The 19,788-nt window shown below is 44.0% G+C and overlaps 1 protein-coding gene across 1 annotated transcript in view; it reads left to right on the plus strand.

Annotated features, from left to right (window-relative positions):
- Window positions 1-19,221, plus strand: part of PARM1 (prostate androgen-regulated mucin-like protein 1) — a 394,653-nt gene extending 375,432 nt beyond the window's left edge. The window contains exon 4 of the mRNA XM_086961529.1: window positions 16,878-19,221. Coding sequence (XP_086817655.1) covers window positions 16,878-16,962 — 85 coding nt within the window. The 3' untranslated portion in view covers window positions 16,963-19,221. The remainder of the gene's footprint in view (window positions 1-16,877) is intronic.
- Window positions 19,222-19,788: the final 567 nt, after the last annotated feature.

The raw sequence follows: 19,788 nt of genomic DNA on the forward strand, positions 1-19,788 counted from the left end.
GCTGGCAATCCCTCGGGCTGCGTTCTAAACCATCCTTTTTCATTCACTGCGCCACTCTAGACAGAGATCCGCCTTATGCAAATCAGTCTTGGTCCTGCTGCAATAGGATCAGTCGGACCCTAACTGCCAGGCCTGCTCTCCTCCAGATGGGAACAAGAGTATCCCTAGGCCGAGACCAGTTTCGATCTGATTAGGTCTCATCAGTGAGGTATAGCGGCAAGTCCTACAGCACAGTGAGCCTGGGACCCACGTCTTGGCATTTCTGTCGCGCTTGGGGCGTCTAATGCAAAAAACAGGTTGGAATGCTTAATTCCAGGTATGGCGGGAGGGTTGGGTCCCATTCCAAACCATTGTTTTTGTAAATTTCACCACTTATTGTGAGCTTCAGGGGCCTGTTTAGAGTGGGGCCCAGGGCAAATAGCCCAGCCTGCAGCTCCAATTGTGACGGTCATGTCTTGAGATGTGTTCACTGTTCACAGCATGCAGAGCTGAGAGACTGCGCAACGTTTGCCGAAGCAGCTACAACACGACTATATAAAGGCATAGTTGTAATACATTTTTGAAAGGTCCCTCGAAAAAAAACGGAAGAACCGTGTGTGCGCCTAGGACTACAGGTTATAGAGGAAGCACCCTGCTGGAAATGTAAGTGTACGTTCATAATAAAAAGATAGCTTAGCTTCTAAATGCAGCTATAAATATAGCAGACATTTGTCGCGCACTGGTGGAGGCAAAATAGTTTAATGCGCTGGAGAATGAACCTTCTACTCCCGAGTGCAAAAACGAGAGCCAATTTAAAATTCCCAAATCACTTTGCACGCTGCCTAACAGACTCCATACAGTTCTGCCTCCTTTGTTTACATATCTTTAGGGGCCAAGCAGCCTGCACCTCAGAACTTGCTGCCGTGGTGCTTTTGCACTGTTGTTTGCAGCAGCCCTTGGGGTTGTTTGTCATTTTTGACTGAAATAAATAGCGGGTCAGAGGATTTTAAAGAAATAAGAGAGACGGGTAGTTTATTAAGGTAAATTGCATTGGCGACGAGTTTCTTGAAATGCTGGGAGTAAGTTTTGATGGAGAGAGAGCAAGGATTAGATAACTGAATCCACTACCTTGCAAGGGTGCCCCCAAAGCACACGAAAATTAGACAGTCTCTTATTCTGTTGGTGCAGTGGGCTGCTAAAACCACCGGGGCCGGGTGATACTGAGCCTGTTATAACTAATGAAGGCTGCACCCCTGATTGAATCACTGTATCCATCATTACAAAATACCGTGGCAGATAATGCACAGAAGGAAGAAGGACACAGTGTACGTACAGCCAGCAGTCACACATTTGTGTTGTTATCGTCTTCCAGGCAAAAAGAAGCATCTTGCCATATCAAAATGACAAAGAAGTAATGCTTTCAGCGAGCATTGGAGTAGTATGTGAAGCTGCCGTGTGCCATGATTAGTGAGGTAAATGAGTTACAGACCCCACTTTAGATCTGATGGAAAGGGCACATGGACTGATTTGATAGCAGCTACTGGTGCAGAAAGTATTCCTGGCTGCAGTAGGCAGGGAGACCTCCTTACCATAGGTGAGTCCACCAAAGTTCACGAAAAGAAGATCGGAGGCCGTAAAGTGCTAACTCTGTGAAGACTAAGCATTAGGACTCAACCCACATCCACGCAGCGTCAACCTTCGTGAGCAGGCCACATGAAGCCTACATTGTGCGATTGTAAGGAAACATTTTAGTTTAAGAGAAGGGTTCGGTGGGGCCTTGAGGAACTTGACACAGACACTGCCTCAGTGAACTGAAATTGTGAATGTAATTATATATATAGCACTTGCTACCCCCAGACGAGGCGTCAAATCGCTTTTCAGCGAGTAGCAGGCTACTTCGGACCCCAAACAAGATTAGTGGTGGATTATTATAGGGAAATATGTGTTCATTTGAGCGGTGGACATGGAAGTCTGTTAGTTTGATTGAATAGTATAATGGAGGGATAGAATGGGAAGAGTTTAGAAAGTGTTATTTGGGAGATCTTAGTAGTAACATGAGGCTTGAGATGAGTGAAAGGAGAGACGGAGGAGATAAGAGTCTCCAGAAAGGGATTAGGCAAATCATAGTAGTAATTTGAGGTTTGGGATGCGTCAAGGAGGGATACATGAGGGAAGAATTTAGAAAGGGTTACTTGGGAGACCATAATAGTAAAATGAGATTTCAGGTGAACCAAGGAAGGTTAGAGTGGGGAAGAGTCTAGAAAAATGAGGTGTGGGATTAGTTAAGCAAGATACAAGAGGGAAGAATTTAGAAAGGGTTTTTTTTAGATCATAGTAGTAAAGATGAGGTTTCGGCTGTGTCAAGGAGGGATAGAAAGGGGAAGATTCTATGAAGGTTTATTTGGAGATCATAGTATTAGAATGAGGTTTGAGATGAGTCAGAGAGTGGAGGTTGAAGATACATTAAGAGAGGTATAGGGTGAGACAGAGTAGTGCATTTGAGAGAGTCAAAGGTGTTTTTTATCTTCTACAGTAGGAGTAAAATAATACATTTATAGATACATAACTACATTAAAAGGGTATACATTTTTAACGAAGATAATATATGGAGATTTAAAGTGGTACTGTACAATCTCAGACTTTCAAATGTTGCTGTACTTGAAGCTATGTTATTATATTCTGTTTTATAGGAATTTTGTTTTTAAAATTGTATCTTTTCCTCAATATTTCAATAGTGAAGCACTTGTAAATAAAATAGTTATGAAAATATTTACATATTGTGATAGATAAATAAAACAGGTACCCATAAGCATTTAATCAAAAGACATATGAAAACAATGCAGTGATCTATAAACATGTTAACAATAGAATAGTATATTACCTACTGGAAGTCGTCAGTAAGTAGTTATAGTTAGACCCTGTCCCAGAGGGGGTTGCTCAGCTGGGAACTGCCCTGCAGATACTACAGGACTCGATGAGAACACAAAGATTGGATCCTTAATCAGTGATTTTAATGAGGGTTTTATTGGGATATAGGTCTTCCTCTGCATAACAAACAGAGCTTTCAGAACGGGGGTGGGGTTTTGCAGTCTCTGAACAAGGGTAATAGTCACAGCCTACAAGATCATCGATGACAAGAACAAGGTACTGGTAACCGGGGAGTTCAGAGTACTTCCGTTGTTCTACTACGAAGATCCCGCTGACTCTGAGGAGGGTTTCCGGTCTTGTCAATCCGCCGGTAGCTGAGGTCTTCCTCGTCGGGACCACAATACCCAGAAAGTAAAAGGAGAAGATAACGGTTACTGGGATGACCAGTATAATCAGTGTGGGGGGTCGGGGAGTGCAGGAAACCAAGTGCCGGTGAAATTGTTCCTAACGTCACGTAGTGCTCTCAGTGCTTGTGAAGGGAGGGGCACAGGGGACACTATTTACACTCAGCGGCGGCTTTCACTCGGTAGGCAGACTACTCCGTCCCACCCACCCTGCAACTCTGCCCCGTACCTTGTTAAGCCACGCTCCTCCCTCGGGAACGTGGCGGGGCGATGCACCGAGACGTTGGCCTCCAGGCTTGATGGTATCAGCTGGGCTCGTCTGCGTTTCGTCCTCTTCCTCCGGATACTCCCTCGCGTTGCTCCTTCTCCTCACCGCATCGTCTACCTCCTCCAGGGAAACGCCGTCCATCGATGAAGAAACACTTCCGCCTTTTGACGTCCCTCCGCTGTAAGGGGGCGGGGCTGCACCTTCCTCGTCGTTCCACTTAAAGGAGCCAGGTCCCGTTTCAGGTGTTGTCCCGCAGCCGTCCTGTTCCTCTCTCCACGTGTTCTCTGGCAGCTGTGGGGACAACGGGCAAGGTAAGAGAGGAGCGGCGGACCACCACTCCGGGGCGTTGCGGGGTTCTCCTAGTTCAAGTGCCCCGTCACAGACCCATAGTTTGCCCAGGAAATGTTACATTGTCTGTGGTCTGTAATTGTCAAGGTTATGCGGGTCCAGGTAAGTTTTCTTTAATAATGGGCGTATATGTATACCTTTTTTTACATCTTCTGGAAGTAAAACTTCCATTACAGCGCAGGCATTACATCATAATCCCTTTACAACGCAAGTCGTTACAACAACGCCTTGTTACATTGCATGCCATTACAACGCAAGTTGTTACAACTACTTGCTGTAGGGGGCAGAAGGTGTTGGATTTGTTGGATTTTCAAACCAACACCTTCCCTACTGTTGCACACACTGGAGTTGGAATAGTAAATTACAATAATCCAAACTCCAGCGCGCACCTACAGCAAGTCTTAACTTACAGTGTAATGGCATGTGATGTAACAACGCGTCGTTGTAACGACTTGCGTTGTAATGGCATGCATTGTGACTATTACTATTCCTTGTGAAAAGGTCCCCGTAGTTAAAGAATTATTGAAGATTCATCTTACTGGAACAGCAGCATAGGTGTAAAGCTACTTAGCCAAGGTCCACACTCATAGTTTCCTCTTTTAATAATTAAGTTAATATTTCAGGGTATGGTATTCAGATCAGACGATGACACAAGCTCCAAAGAGTTGCACCTCATGATAATTATGCACTTATATAGCACACGACTACCCGGAGGCATCTCAGCGGTTATACGAATACCGCAGAGGAACCCTTCCTGGCCTTTCCCTGTGAGGAGCCCACTCCTGGGCACCCCCAAGGTGAAGTCAGGCATCCTTAGCGTTGTTGGGGCCGTTGTAGAGATTAAGCAAGCTATTGCCCAGAGGTGCAGAGTGGGGCTCATGATCAGAATAGGCACCGAGGAGAGAATTATCAGGTCCAAGGAAATTGAGCCGAGACAGGAATTGAACCCTGGTCCCGGCCAGACTACTGCATCAGGGTTCAGGGTCTGCTGCTCTAACCATTGAGCCACACTTCTCTTCTCTCATGAAAGCTACAATTAATTCCCTTTGAAGTTTAAGTTCTTACAGAATGTGCAAATGTTGTAAATGTGTGAGATAAGCCAATGAAGGATCAGGTTTAAGTGTATTTCGTTGCCAGCTTTAAAACTGACCCTCTCGTGATTTTTTAACAGGAGTAGAGCTCCTACGCACCATGTGATTAATTTGTAAATGACGTAAGTGCTGCTGGGTCCCAAAGTTTTTCTTAGGTACCCATCATCAGGGATGCCAAATGATAGGGTTTCCAATTACCTGGGCTAACCCCTCTTTATTGCACCACCCTATGCTTCCTGCCTTTTTATTTTCTGTTTTGTTTGCTTTGTACTTATGCGTGCTAAGAGAACATGTAATGATGCACTTGCAGGAATAAGCCTTGAGTCCTATGCCTGATAAGTAAGTTATGAAAGAAGTCCACCCACAGTTGAAGAGTTAGGAGTATTGATACTCTTATGTCAAACTAAGTGACAAAATCTTAGTTATTTACTTCTGTAGTAACTTAAAAAATGGAAGTCTTCCCGTTGGTCTTGACTCAAATGTGCATTATCTGATGATACCAGCTCTAACATTCCAGGATCGCACACAGAATATATCATGTTGTGGGTCATTACAATATCCTACTAATCATTTGGACCCCTGGTTGGCTAACCTACCTGCGAACTGTGCTGCGATGGTACGGGGATTTTTCACAGTGCACCCAAAAGAAGTAAACAGTGTGCAAGACCCACACCAATAAGGGACACTCTTGCGTGTGGAGTTATTAATCTGAATATTACAGACCACCTCAGGTGAGAGTTGCGAAATGTGAAGCAGAGTAGGTTTGGAGAGACATTCTCTCTGACAGGCACACTTTTTTGAGGCAGTAGGAGTGAGGGCTGAACCAGAGAAGGGAGTCATAGGTCTCTCGATGGGCCATTTTGCTGCATGACAGTATATACAGTCTCATAACACTTTTGGCCTTGAACCAGCATGGAAAAAGTGGCAGTGGAAGCAGTGATGCCTTTGAGACAGCAGTTGGCGGTAGGTGTGCGGTACTGCACTGAATGATCTAGGGGCATTGATATTCAAAGTATGGCCCTGGAGGTTGCAGCCCTCTTGTGCTTTACATGTTGTTCCCCTGGTGAACAGTAGCCCAAGCTACTGCTTACTTGCTGAGCGCTAATATTCAGAAAAAAATGTTAAACCGGCAAACATTTATGTGCAGGTTAAATGAAATAACTACTGTGGTGTCCTGCACCACTTAACTTTAGTTAACCTGCAAATAAATGCTTGCCCATTTATTTAAAAAGGTTTAGACTTCCTTACACAATCCCTGACCCACCCATGACACCCTACCACCACAGTGCGGCCCTCGGTCACACCACAGACCATACTTTGTGGCCCTTGGGCAAATGTTTATGAGTACCCAGGATCTAGGACAAAAATCTACTCTTTACATTCGACATGGAACTTTCATGTAAAATATTCCGAATTCTACTGACAGGTGCGAATAAAAGGTCCAAACGGTACAGCATTTACAGCACCAGTATGTACGTGTGTGACGCGCACTCGTGTTCACGAGGACATGAAAAACTCCACTTTCTAGATCTCGACAGCAGTTAACAGCACCTAGATGCCATGTATTGGTCACTACCGCCCTATAAATAACTGCTCGATTGATTGATTTAGTGGCTGTCAGAATGTCTTATTCTAAAGATGACTCAAATGCGAATAGTACCCAGAATTGTTTTGATGTATGTGTTTTTTCAGACTCACCCTCTTTTGGAAATTTGCCAAAAGAGGTTAGAGCAGTAAAAGTTCCATTAGCTTTTAAGGATTAGATTTTAGGAAACGACCCTTACCTTTGTTTTTCCTTGTCCATTGGATAGATGTTCCAGACAGTTATTCAGCTCTATGTTAATCTGAACGGAATAGAAAGAGAAAACTGGACTACGGTTTTGAAACTTCCATTTAACGGTAAACGCGGTCGTTGAAGTGCAAGTCAGCACTGTTTCCTGTTTTTCAAACCCTACACAGAAAGTACCCTCTGTCAAGTAGCACATAGCTCTGCATTCCCATTCAAGCGTGGAGACTGCCAGTTGATGACACGTTAGTGTGCTGTGCTGTTATATTCAACTGACTGGGGGAATGTTCCATCCTGCTCTTCGAAGGACCGGACTCTGATTAAAACAGGTGCTATAGCAACGCACCAGGTTTTCGGAAGACAAACCATATGATGAACATATATAATTAACGGCGTTCTAGCTACAACATGTTGGAAGTTCAAAGGCTACTTAGACACGTGTAAGCATATATGTCAACACGCACAGTGCACGCGCTGTTCTCGCTCTCTACTTGCACGCTCTTTTTCTGTCTACTTCTGGCTGCAAAAGCAGTCCCGTTGTGAATTGCTTTTCCAGGCTGACAGTGAAACAAACATGGGGCTTTATTTATGAGGTTTTGCCTCTGGGCAGCGCCGCACGCCTTCCTGCTGTACTGACCTATGGCAAAAGAAAAGGGCAGGATGCGCCGTATCTTTCAGATACGGCACAGTCCTGTCCTTTTCCCAGACGCCCAATGGGCTGCCGTGCATCAGCACAGGCACCCTTGCACCATTGTTGCAGGGATGATTTATTTTTATGCAGAAAGGGAAACCTTCCTGCACATAAATCACCCAGAAGAGGCGTTTTCCGAATGCAGTACACATAGAAAAAGGAAAATCAATGAGAAATAAAGATATTTCGCCTCATTGTGCCTCCCTTACGCCTCTCGGGGGTTTTTTGGGGGTAAGTATTTGCAACTGACTCTGCTTTATGATTCCTCGTAAATCTGGGGCAGTGTCAAAAAGCCATGGATGTTGCTGGGAACGCCCCCAGCAATGCCCATTGCACGCCCTGTTAGCGCAGAAAACTGTGTTAAAGAGAACAATATTTATCAGGCAGCATCATGCCAAAAAAAGTGGCTTAGTGCTGCCTCGTAAATATGGGGCAGGCTCCTGTGCCATGGAATGTCACAAAAAGTGACGTACCAGCAGCGCGAGGGTTCTTGATTTGACTATTCTGGTACTCTGATGTAAGGTGAGTCAAGTCCATTCAGGTAAAAATCCTATCACAGGAGCACAGTGGTAATGACTTTGACTACAATCTGAGATTTCTCACAGCACCATTATCCAGGGTTTCAAAGAAACCCTGGTCAAAGAAATAGCCCAGGGTTGATGGAGTTCATCTATGGTGTATTTGGTACTTTAGCCCTGCTTTTTTGGGGGTTAACAGTGGGATCATTCACAAGAGCATATGTCATTCTGCTTGCTGCGTGTCCCAGTTTTTGTATAACATTCACAATTTGTTTTCATACTGCTGGTTATTTCACATGGCCATGCTCCATAAATGCATAAAACTTCCCTTGAATTGCAAGTGATCTCCTAAGATGTGACCCTGACATTTGCAGAGAAAGGATGTGATTTTGTGATAGTGCCTGTTAAAAACATGATTTATTCCAAAATGTATGGTTAAATAAAAAAGGGGTAACCTTGTGTCCCTCAGAACCTGGGTAAATGTGATTAAATATAATCTATAATATTGAATGAATTCATTTGGCTGTAACATGATTGAATTCTGATATAAAATTGTTTCAAATCACCCCTTGGCTATATGAAGTTTATCATTATATTGCTTGAGTATTCATCTCCTCATTGCATATGTGTTTCAGAGAGTTTCTAACCATTTATTTTGCATTTATCAGCGTTGTTAAAGTGATTTGTCTTACCCAACAGAACCACCTTGTATTCCAAAAATGTAGCCAGCTAAATTTTACAAACTGCAAAGACTTCATGGATGCGCTCTCATCGTCCAACATTTCAAACGTTAATTGTTTTAGCAGACTCATTTGCAGTTTAGGAAGGCCTATTTTGTTCTCGAGCACATTCTCATGAGAATTGTTCAGTCCAGAAATGATTCTGCTCGTTTTTGGGCATGAACCAGCCATGCAGATACATTTGTTATAGGTGATGGCTACTGACCTGGGACGGAATGCTTGACTGTGTAAATGTTTATCCATGAATATGAATATGAGACAAATCTAGTACAATTCTATATTTCCTGTTTTTTCCCACATGCACATCATGTTAAAATCTCTATGTTTGTATACCTCTGTTGTGGGGTCACATCTCTAAATATGTATACATTTTCCTCCCACTTCAGAAAAAAATACTAATCTCCCAAAACTGCATCAAATCACCACTCTATGACTCCTCCTAGTTCTCTTCCAAAACATGCCCTACTTCCACTCTCTGATTCATCCCAAACCTCTTTTACTACTATGAACTCCAAAACAACTCTTTCAAAATGATTCCCTCTTCTAGCCATCCTTTATCTTATTCCTCCAACTAACAGGCTCCCCGACTCCCCCCAAGCCTCTTTTGCTACTACAAACTCTCAAATTAACCTTTCTAAACTCTTCCCTCCTCTATCCATCCTTTATCCTATTCATCCAACTGACAGACTCACATGCCTACCACTCCCACCCCTCCCAATAACATGTTATTCCACCTTTGGGTTCCTGAGTAGCATGCTACTCACTGAAAGGTGCTTTAACGCCTCTTCGGGGGTAGTAAGCGCTATATAAATACAATTGCAAATACAGTGCTAAGTTTCCAGCTGTTGCTTGCTACTGCATTTTGGGCGATCATTTCGAGAGTTATCTTATTTTCTGAAAAGGAAGAGCCGTACCAGGTACCATCGTAAATCTACATTCAACTCTCATAAGCTAGGATCTGAACCTTGTTTTTTTCTCAGTTGTTCAATTTGCTGTATTATCTCTTGATCACCCTACAACATCTCATTGTGACATAAAATTCGGTATTTCGGGAGTTTTTCTCCAAACCGTGACACAATGGTGATGTAAAATGTTGATGTTTCGGTAATTTGTCGCCAAACTGCGACTGCAATGGGTGATGTCAAATTCTGGCATTTTGGTACTTTGTCTTCGAACTGAGACTCATGGGTGGTGCCGCTGAGCGCGATTGGGGAGACCTGGAAAAGGTAGCTACTTGTAAGTGACTCTCAGGCAATAATAGTAGAGTTGATGGCCGCCAAAATATAAATTCAAGCTAACAAGGGCTTCCTTGAAAGATCTATGCACCTGGGAATGGTGGGAAAGGTGATTTGCCCGCTCCCTGCAGCTCCTATCAATGGCAGACCTCAAGACCAGGCACTCCACAATGGAACTCATCAGCAACTAAAATCCGTCTGTTTTTACTTGGCATAAATGAATGTAAATCAGACCTCTAATTTACAACAGAAGAAAAAGAAACACGTTTGTGGAAAAATATTTATAGTGAAATTGTACTCAAGAAAGCGATGGGACAACATTTTTTTGCAAAGAAACTGTAAAGGAAAAACCTTTTTTCAGTCAAAATAACTTACAAGCAAAGTGTGTTGGAAAAATATAAGACAATGTGCTGCAGCACGCATAGAAAGAGGAAAAAACGAGGAGAAATAAAAGTATTTATCCTCATTGATCCTCCTTATGCCTCGCCTGGGGAGGCGTAGGATTCTGACGCATTCCCTGCTTTACAAAATTTTTTAGATCTGGTAATGCGTCAAGTTCCGTGGATGTTACAAGGGAACACTCATGGAACGCCCCTTTAACGCAGAGTGATGCGTGAAAGGTAAAGATATTTACAAGGCCATGAAAAGTCATGCATGGTGACTTTACATGGCCTTGTAAATATGGGGAAGCCCATTGCGCTGCTGGTTTGTCAATAAAACATAAACCCCTCAGTGCTCAAGATCAATTTCTCTATTGACTACTGGGTTTCCATGTAAAAGAAGATCAATTGTCCAGCAATTGAGAAGTCAACCAATACATGTTGTCCTGAACATTTAATAGTGACATTAGCATGGGTATATTTGAAGAAAGAGTAGTTGCCCTTTCTCTGCACAGATGGGTGCAAAGGGGTGGTTGTTAATACCTTTGGTTGGACGGAAGAATCGCTGCAGGTTAGGGCTGTGGTGTGGTGCCAATCTCACGCTCTGAAACACATTGGTTGAAGTCAGGGAGTGAGCGCCAGGTCCTGGTGCGAGTAGTCAGGCCTCAAGAACAACCATTTCAGCACACTGCTCCTTCCAGCTGAAGGCAATGTTTTGAATGTTGTTTTTATCAGACTTTTCTCTCTGCCATTGCTTTCCATTGCAATATGCTTCTATACCCTTTCTGGATAAGAAGCTCTAATTTAAGAGCTATACATTAATAAATGGATGGAAAATAATTATTGACATCAGGATCATAAACGCAGGAGTGAACAGAAAGAGAGGATCATTGGGCCATGGAGACATGAGTAGCTCACTTTGGGCGCAACACCTCTAACACGTAGTGGAAACAATAGTTAGCCCGTAGGGGAACTTACTTTTTCGAGGCAGGTAAGTCAGGATTTTAATGAATCAAGGAGTCACAGGGAGTAGATCTATATATGATATTTAGACAAAATATATTTTTAGGAATAATAGTTCTTTACAGTAGGGCATACAGCAACTGTAAAATAATCACTGGGAGGGACACACTCACTTTTAGACAAAATATTAACTATTTTCCTGTCACCCCCCCCCCCCCCCCCCACACACACACACACGCACACAAAAACCCTGCATCTTTTCATATGTGGTTCAATGGATCAGTAAACATGCAATTTGCAGTTGCATTTGGATGTTTGAAGACCTTCATTTTTACAGGTGCACCCCAGAAACTGAGTTCTGTTCTGTTTCAAGAGAGGTCCAGTAAAACTAGGGATGAAGAAAGGTATCCCTCTTTAGCACCCAGGAAATGAAAAAATGGAAACATCAGGACTCGTATTGAATGCTTCAGTCTAAAAAAAAGTAGATTCTGCAATTCTGAGCTCCACTTAACCTAGAAGCCTGCAGATCGAGGCACCACACCCTGGGGAACATGCTGAAGTTGTCCCTCTGAATTAGAACTGAAGCACCTGAGCAGCTCCAAGTAAGATTGGTTGGACGGCTATTGAAAGGAACTGTATTACAGGTCAGTTTTGTTGTAAACAGAGATAGAACTGATTCTTTCCAGGTGACAGGGTGCATCAGGCATGGAACACCCCGCCCTATTTCTGTTATATTGTCCATGTTTACCTATAACAGTGTATTGACAGAAACGACGGATAAGGGTCTCAGAAGACTGTTGACTGCGTTTGATGTCGGAAACAAAAAGATCCAAGGACTAACACTATGAAATCCTAACTCTTAGCTACCAGTTTCATGAGAGACATGTGCTCTCTTTCATAGCATGAGCACACTGAGATGAAGATATTGACTCCCCGGCCTGGTTGAATGAATAAATGAATGAATTTGGGATTTGTATTGCGCAACTTAGCCCAGAGGCGTCAAGGCGCATCAGTTGGAAATAGCTGAGTGAGGGGTGAAAACAGATGACGAGTTACAAGTAGGCTTCTGCGAAAAGCCAGGTTTTTAGACCTTTGCGGAAAAGGACGAGGGACGCCTGGCCCTTGAGTTCAGCTGGAAGCATGTTCCAAAGTTTTGGGGCAAGGGAGAAAAAGGCCTTTTCTCCCCATCTGGCCTTGGACAGACAAAAGGTTTTTGTTGGCAGAGCGCAAGGCCCTCCCCGGGGTGTAAAAGGACACAAGAGACCTAATGTCTTCTGCACCAGATCCGTGAAGAGCACAGTAGGTAAGAACTAATACCTTGAAATTTATCCTGGCCTGCACAGTGAAGGTTTTTTCTGATCAAGGAGCCTGATGAACGCCTGGGGGCATCAGCAACAAACCTTGCTGCTGCATTCTGGACAATATGGCGGCCAAAAGCGGTACAAAAGGGCCTGGTAATGGACGGAGCATCTGGACCAATCAAACACTCACACCCAGTCAAAAGATCTGGGTTTAATCCATCACCGTTCTTTAGCCCACTCTGCCACCCCAGTTCAGACATGGCTATATGCAAATCAGTCTGACCCTGTGCCTCATGGGAAAAGTCCAGCCTGAACTGCCAAGCCATGCCTTCCCTGGACCGGAAACAAGCTTCCGAGGACCGGTTTCTGGCATTCCAGCCGTCTTCAGCTCGGCTTGCTTGAATCCAGTGGCAAAGTGAGCAAGGGACTCACGTCTGACAAAGGCCCACAAAGGCTTCCTCTCTGAAATAAAGTCTCTAAAAGCAATATTGTTTTAAACTAGGGAGAGAGCATTGATAAGAAAGCCAGGTTCCCTAGGAGGAGGGGGAGGGTATTGTTCCTTTGCACCGTCAGAGCGCCTAAAGGTGTGAGTAGGGATGCAGTTCTCGCGTCCCTAAAGCAACAGCACTCAAAACCGTCCCGCAGTCTCTCAGGTACATACTTATGATAACAAGTTTGCCTGGATGGCTTAAGTGCTTTAAGAGTGCATATGGAGTAGGCAAGGCTTACTGTGAGAGGAGTGTTTATAACGTCAGCCTCCCTGGCCCCTGGCGCCTCCTTGGCGCAGACGGGCTAGACTCTGGCGTGACTCCGGCGATGATCCGGCGCGTCCGCTTCGTGAAGACATCACCGTTTCTTTTATGGGCTTGACGACTAGAGCGCTGCAGGAGAATCCTCCCACCCACCAAAGATGGCCGCCGTTAGTTTGAAGGTCCGTGTGCCTCAGCCCAAATCGGCTGGGCACTAGTAATGCAATTGGGTGAGCTAGCGATTTGGGATGCCGGCTGGTCGATAGCAGGGCAGGTCAGTAATGAACTTTCCCAGTGCATTTTTAATGTGAATCTTAAAAACACGACGAAGTTAAAAAGTATTTAGCTTTTCAGTCAGGCAAATAAACATAAAAGCAAGATTGGCTTAGCACACACCACACCACCTCCCAGCTTCCGCCTCAGGAGGGAACAACATTCAGCAGGGGTTGGCATGAAGTACATTTGTCTGTGCCCCCTGGCTTCCTCAGACCCTTCAGCTCTCCTGAAATCCTAGCATCCGATGGGAGCGCCTGCACCAGAATGACTAATTCAGACAGCCCCGGCTCCAATAGAAAAACCCACTGTCAAAGTCACTGGAGAGGCATACGCAACTTCCTGCAGTGAGTTTCCTGAAGTGAGTGGTATTGCCCACTTATCTGTATGATTCTGTGTTTACACAGTGCCACTGGTTCTAGCATACTGCCAGGGGCAGCTATTCCATGTGGTCGGAGGAGCGTCGCCCCAATGCTTTCTCACAGTGTGACAATCAGAAACACAAAATGGCATTATAAATACCATTTTATGTTTCTAGTTCTTGCACTATGAGAAAGCAGAAGGGTTTGGTTGGGGGCGGGCGGGTGGGCGGTCATGCTCCAGGGTAGGGGAGGAGTTGCTTGCCCACTGTTGTGGGCACTGACAATTTGGTCGGCCCCAGGGCCGACCAAACCAGTCATACACACTCTCCCTTTTCTCCATGTAGTCTGCATGCAGCCTACATGGAGAAAATGGCCTCCCCATATACACCTGTGTGGTTGGCATCCCAGCCAATCACAACGCTGCCATTGCAGTGTTGTGATTGGCTTAAGGGAGGGGAGGGAGGCTGCCTGCTTCCTGCAAGGACTCGAAAGAGTGCCTGATCCACAAAGATTACAACTTACACTGTGGATAATTACAAAGTTTGATTTGCTTTTAGAGGTGCCACTTGCTCATGCAGACATTCCGCTTGACCCCAGATTTTCCCCAATCGTGATGGCACCAAGCGGAGCAGTTGCAAACATTTCCCGAGGATTGTCGGACAATCCAAAGGAGCTGACCGCCCATGCAGTTCTCCATGGCAAGTTCTCACATTCACTTCCACATTTGTCTGCACTTCTACTCCTACCCCATGATGATCTAGGTGTCAACAGTGAAGTGAGAGTAGAAGAGAGCACACGTGCTCCCAATTTCCATAGAGTATGCAAGGAATGGAAAGCATTTGGAGCCACTTGGGAGACTATGGGGTAACTTCCTATAGAGGAGGATTAATAAAAGCAAGTAATGTATGAGAATAGTATACTTGTATTCGTACACATTACAAAATTAAAGAGGTATTTTACATGAAAGCTTGACATATTTGGAGAGAAGTTGCAAATCTACACAAAGTGTGTATATTTCACATTGAGAGCTGTTCATGCGCATAGACTTCTATTTTTTCATATATGAAACCCTGACTCTATTTTAATGCCTTGGTTTGTCATAGATTTACAGAGCTTCTCACAGAAAACTGGCTTGCCAATCTGAGTAGGATCCCGAAAAAAGGGTCCTGGATGCAGTCAGATAAATGGGTGTGAGCAGAGGTCACAATATAAGAACTTGAAGTCACCCTCAGTTTTTGTAAGCACTACCTCCCCATAGATCTGATTGGCCGCACCATGGTGTTTAATCCTGGTTTCTGTCCTCTCCAAGACATTATGTATGGGTTCCCTACATTTTCTTATGGAACTCTTTGTGATCATTATTTATATGACTTAGGCCCCGTCAAAATCAAAACTAAGGGGCCCATTAGGATCCAGGGCGGATTGCCACCGCCCGCATGGCGGTGGCGATCCGCCCGAGATCCGTCCCCGCTTGCCACCCATTTCCCCCCGCCTTATTACTATGGCAGGGGGACCGCGGTGGACGGAAAGACCGTCCACCGCTTTTCCGCCCAGACAACAAGTCGACCGGGCAGAAAAGAGTTCAATATGGTGGCGGTGTCTGTTAGACACCGCCAGACATATTATTATGGGGGCGGAAACATGCCTTTCTGTGGCGGCATTGCTTGCGGGGGCTCGTTGCGGGACCCCAAGGACTCTGGGGGGTGGGGGGTACCTATGGTACCCCCCTGCAGTTCCATGCACAACATGCCTTCCTGGCATTGTGGCGGGCAGTGCTGAATGCACCGCCCGCCACAATGTCAGGAATGCAGGATGCGCCCACCACTGTGGTGGGCGCATCCTAATGGCCCCTACGGGACCCGTGCCCATATGGCGGGCGGTCCCATTTCACAATAGGATTGCGGGCGGACAAAGTCCGTCCACCATTCTAATGACCCCTTAAGTATTGAAAACAAGCTTTCCATCTGAAAGCAGCGGTGAAGTTTTGGAAAAGTGCATCTTGGGGCGCATTCTATCTCTCATCAAAATGTTGATTCTTTGTAATTTCCCAGCTCTGTATTTCTCCATAGCTTAAGGATACAGGCATACATTTACTTCCTCCACTCTATTTCCAGTCGCAAAATCTTTAGGCTAAACCCTGGACCATACTAACGCTAACATCACGCATAAAACAAGCATCAGTAAAGCCAATAAATCTAGTATTGGCTACCACTCTTTTTGCCTTGCTAGTGCTTGCTTTATTTGTCATGTTTTTTTGCAGATCTTTATTCTTGGGAAAGCTGCATGGCCCTCGTAAATCTACAATAACAAATTTGCTAAAAGCAAAAACATTTTGGGGTCTCAAAAAGCACACATTGTCATAGCAGTTCATAGTACTGAATGGAACTACTTTGTGCATGGATTTGATCCTTGTTAAATGGCAGAATGCCACCACTCATAGTAAAGTTAGCAGATAGGTGAAGTGGGCTGGCAATTGCCTTATGCAGTATGCCAGGGCAGATGAAAAATGTGAATGACATGGTAACCGACCAATAGGGGAAGAGATTCTGGCTCAAATCAAATGCAGACCTAAAGACCTTGCTCAATAAGCAAACTTCTATTCACTAGGGGAAAAATAACACATAGACCATGCTCTCAGCTGTCCCAAGATTACAGTTCTCTATGGCCAAGTGTTCAACTTTAATGTACGTTCATGATAGTCTGCTTCCGCATCACCTTTCCTTCTGCTGTTAGTAGTTTCCTAGAAATACCACACCTGCCACACACTTCTGTGAATGTTAAATTAATGTATATGATTGTTCGATTGTAGAGCACTTTAATACCGCCCAGGACATCCATGCTTTATGAAAATGTTAAAATAAATGAAATGATATGTTTCTTAGTCGATCAAGAGTGCTGTTTTTCTGTCTTTCTTTTCACAGGCATTCCTCATACGGAAGACTTGTGGATGATCATGACTATGGTTCTTGGGGAAATTACAACAACCCGCTCTACGATGACTCCTAAGACCGAAGATCAATCCATCAGTTTAGGACACCGCTATTTAATTACCAATGTTATTCCTCTTATTGAACAACAGTTGCCCAAAGCCTGTACATGTTGGATTGAGCTCCCAAGCCATGTTGCACCTTTGACGTTTTGCTGTCTTCTTTGTTTCACGCCTGATCAAGACGATAATGGGAGTCAAGCTTTATCACCCATGAAAATGGACCAAGTGCAATGGTTGGATAATTGTGATGACTTCCTAACTGAGTCTAGGGAACTTTAAAGAATGACTTTGAGTTTTAACGTTTGGATAAATACATATTTTGTAGTTTCATCAATGGGGACAGATGGATTCTTCTTGCTATGTATTTCCTGTGTGTGTCTTATATCCTTTAATGTATATTTTCATTTTTCCTTTGCCCGATTGCAACAAAACACATGAAGAAACGAGTAATTGTTTGACAAGTAACTAGGGGCCATATGTATCAACACATTTCCCCATAGACACAGAATGGGCAAAACCCTTTGATACATCTGGCCCTAGATGTGGTTTTCTTAGGTCGATTTGAGATGCGAAACATACTAGAGTTTATATGCCAATAAATGAATCCATGGTGAAGAGTACCTGGCAGTGCCACACAAGACTGTGTAGGGTGGGGAAAAATAGCAAAAGAGCGAATGACAGGACAAAGACCGTAGTTGGGAGATGTCTGACCACAAGGTCTAGTGTAAGTTTTCGTGTTTACTTTCCTGGCTCCCTCTTAGTAAAAAAAAAAACATTTTCATGCAGAAAGCAAAGCATAAACCTCGATAAGTTTAGTTTGGGTTACATTTCTCATGACTATTTTCCTTGCTGTGTTGTTATCAGTTGCTTAGGCCGCTCCTGAGATTTCCACTGCTACTTCCCGAAAATAGGCTCACAAATAATTGTGTCTTCTGAGAGCAATGTGAGTGCCTGAAATGTGGAATCTCTTTCTCTGTTGAAGCATGAGATGGGCATAAGAGCCCTACAACACAAACGACGCCCAGCAAACAAATATGTATGTAATGTAATGTAAAGGTAACTTCTAAAGCGCAACCTGTACTCTATAGAGTGTCCTGGTGCGCTGTACTAACAATGTAGGAAACCGAGAAAAAAGATACAAAGACACAGAATTAGTTGTTCAAGAAGAGCCATGTTTTCATCTTCTTCCGAAATAGAGCGGTGGAAGTGAGGCGTCTCAGATCCAGCGGCAGGTTATTCCATAAGGTAGGAACCAGAAAAGAAAAGGACCTGCCTCCTATTCTAGATTTACGCATCCTACGGATTTTGGCCCAAAAAGGATTTGCTCAACGCAGACTTCTAGAGGGGATGTAGAATCCGATTCTCGCTTTCAGGCAACAAGGACCTGTTCCAGGCAAAGCAAAGATCAAGTTCTGCTTCTTATAAAGCATATAACATGGTATAGTGGACAGCTTGCTGTCTGATCAGTCTGCCCTCAGTATTCTCTGTTTTCTGGTCAGCGCCATGAATCCACCCGGTGTAAGTGCGCTTAATAAATAACCCCTAACATTAACATAAAGTTGAATCCGCTCTATGGCTTCTAAAGCAGGTACCCTCGTTTAGTTTGCTGTTGCCCACCCCTGAATTGGTCTGCCCCTTAATGACGTGCACTATATTTGTTCTGTGACAATGAGACAGACACTGTGAAGGGCCCCACATGAAACCTCCCCTGTTTGAGACTCTGGTTTGACTCTGCTGGCTTGGGGTCATGAATTCTCAAACCTTCTTGTTGAGTTTTTTTGGTTTAATGGTGGAAGATTAGGCTTTCTGTTGTTGTTGGCAGACTCAGGGAGATGATGCTCTGTTTGTGGCCTTCTGGCATCTCTTTTTGCCGAGGCATACTGTTTTAGGAGCACTCCATTTAGTAGCTTATTAGAATCCTATATTAGGTGTGCTTTTCTCTCTCACATCTTCTTCATCTTCTTTCCATGTGTGTTGTTTGAATATTTTAAGGCCAGACAAATCAAAATTGTTGTATTTGAATGCCTCTGCTACAGAAATAAAAAAGGTGAGGAGCCGATAAGGCAGGAATGGAGGCAAAACTTGGAGAAGATAAAAACTGAATGAGCCAAAATAAATATTGTATTATCAGTTTTCATATTCACAGGAATGTGTTGTGTACATTTAATGTATAATTTATTTACATATTTCATGACAAAATGCTGTCCTTGAAAAACTGTAATGATTGTACAGTAAAATGCGACCTTAACACAATTAAAGAATAAGCCAAAGATGAAGTAGAGAATGACAGTGCTTTTGTTATTAAATTAGAAGGGTTTGTCGAAGGATGGTGTTGGTCTTTTTTTATACCATTAGCTAGCCCAAGGGAGAACATGCACAAAAGAACACAGGACGTGTTAATACAGCACACTCAGAATATGAGGTGGTGGATAGCTACACCCTTATACAATGCGCCCATATTAGTGCCCTGTCAGAACCCCTTTCACAGGCCCACAGAGCACACAGAGGTTACTAGGCCCAACCTTTTCGGTCACGGCCTTTAACCCTTGATGTCCCAGGGCCAGACCTACTATGGATTCTGAGTAACTAGGCCAAAAACCCCTTCTGCACTTGACTCAGTGGTAGCTGTGGATGTGCAGGCAAGGCTTCCTCGGGGGATGTAGATACAGGTCATTGAACACAACTTACAACATAAAAAGCACACCGCAATGACAATAAATCATTGTGCAGTCGAATATGTATTTTTATATTAATAATAATAATAATAATATGACATTCATAAGCAATAACACAATCTCTTTGAGGTCAGAGCTGTAGTGTTTTCTCTGGCATGTTCCTGTCCC

The sequence above is a fragment of the Lissotriton vulgaris genome, chromosome 3_1 (genome assembly GCF_964263255.1).
Source record: "Lissotriton vulgaris chromosome 3_1, aLisVul1.2, whole genome shotgun sequence".
Classification (NCBI taxonomy): Eukaryota; Metazoa; Chordata; class Amphibia; order Caudata; family Salamandridae; genus Lissotriton; species Lissotriton vulgaris.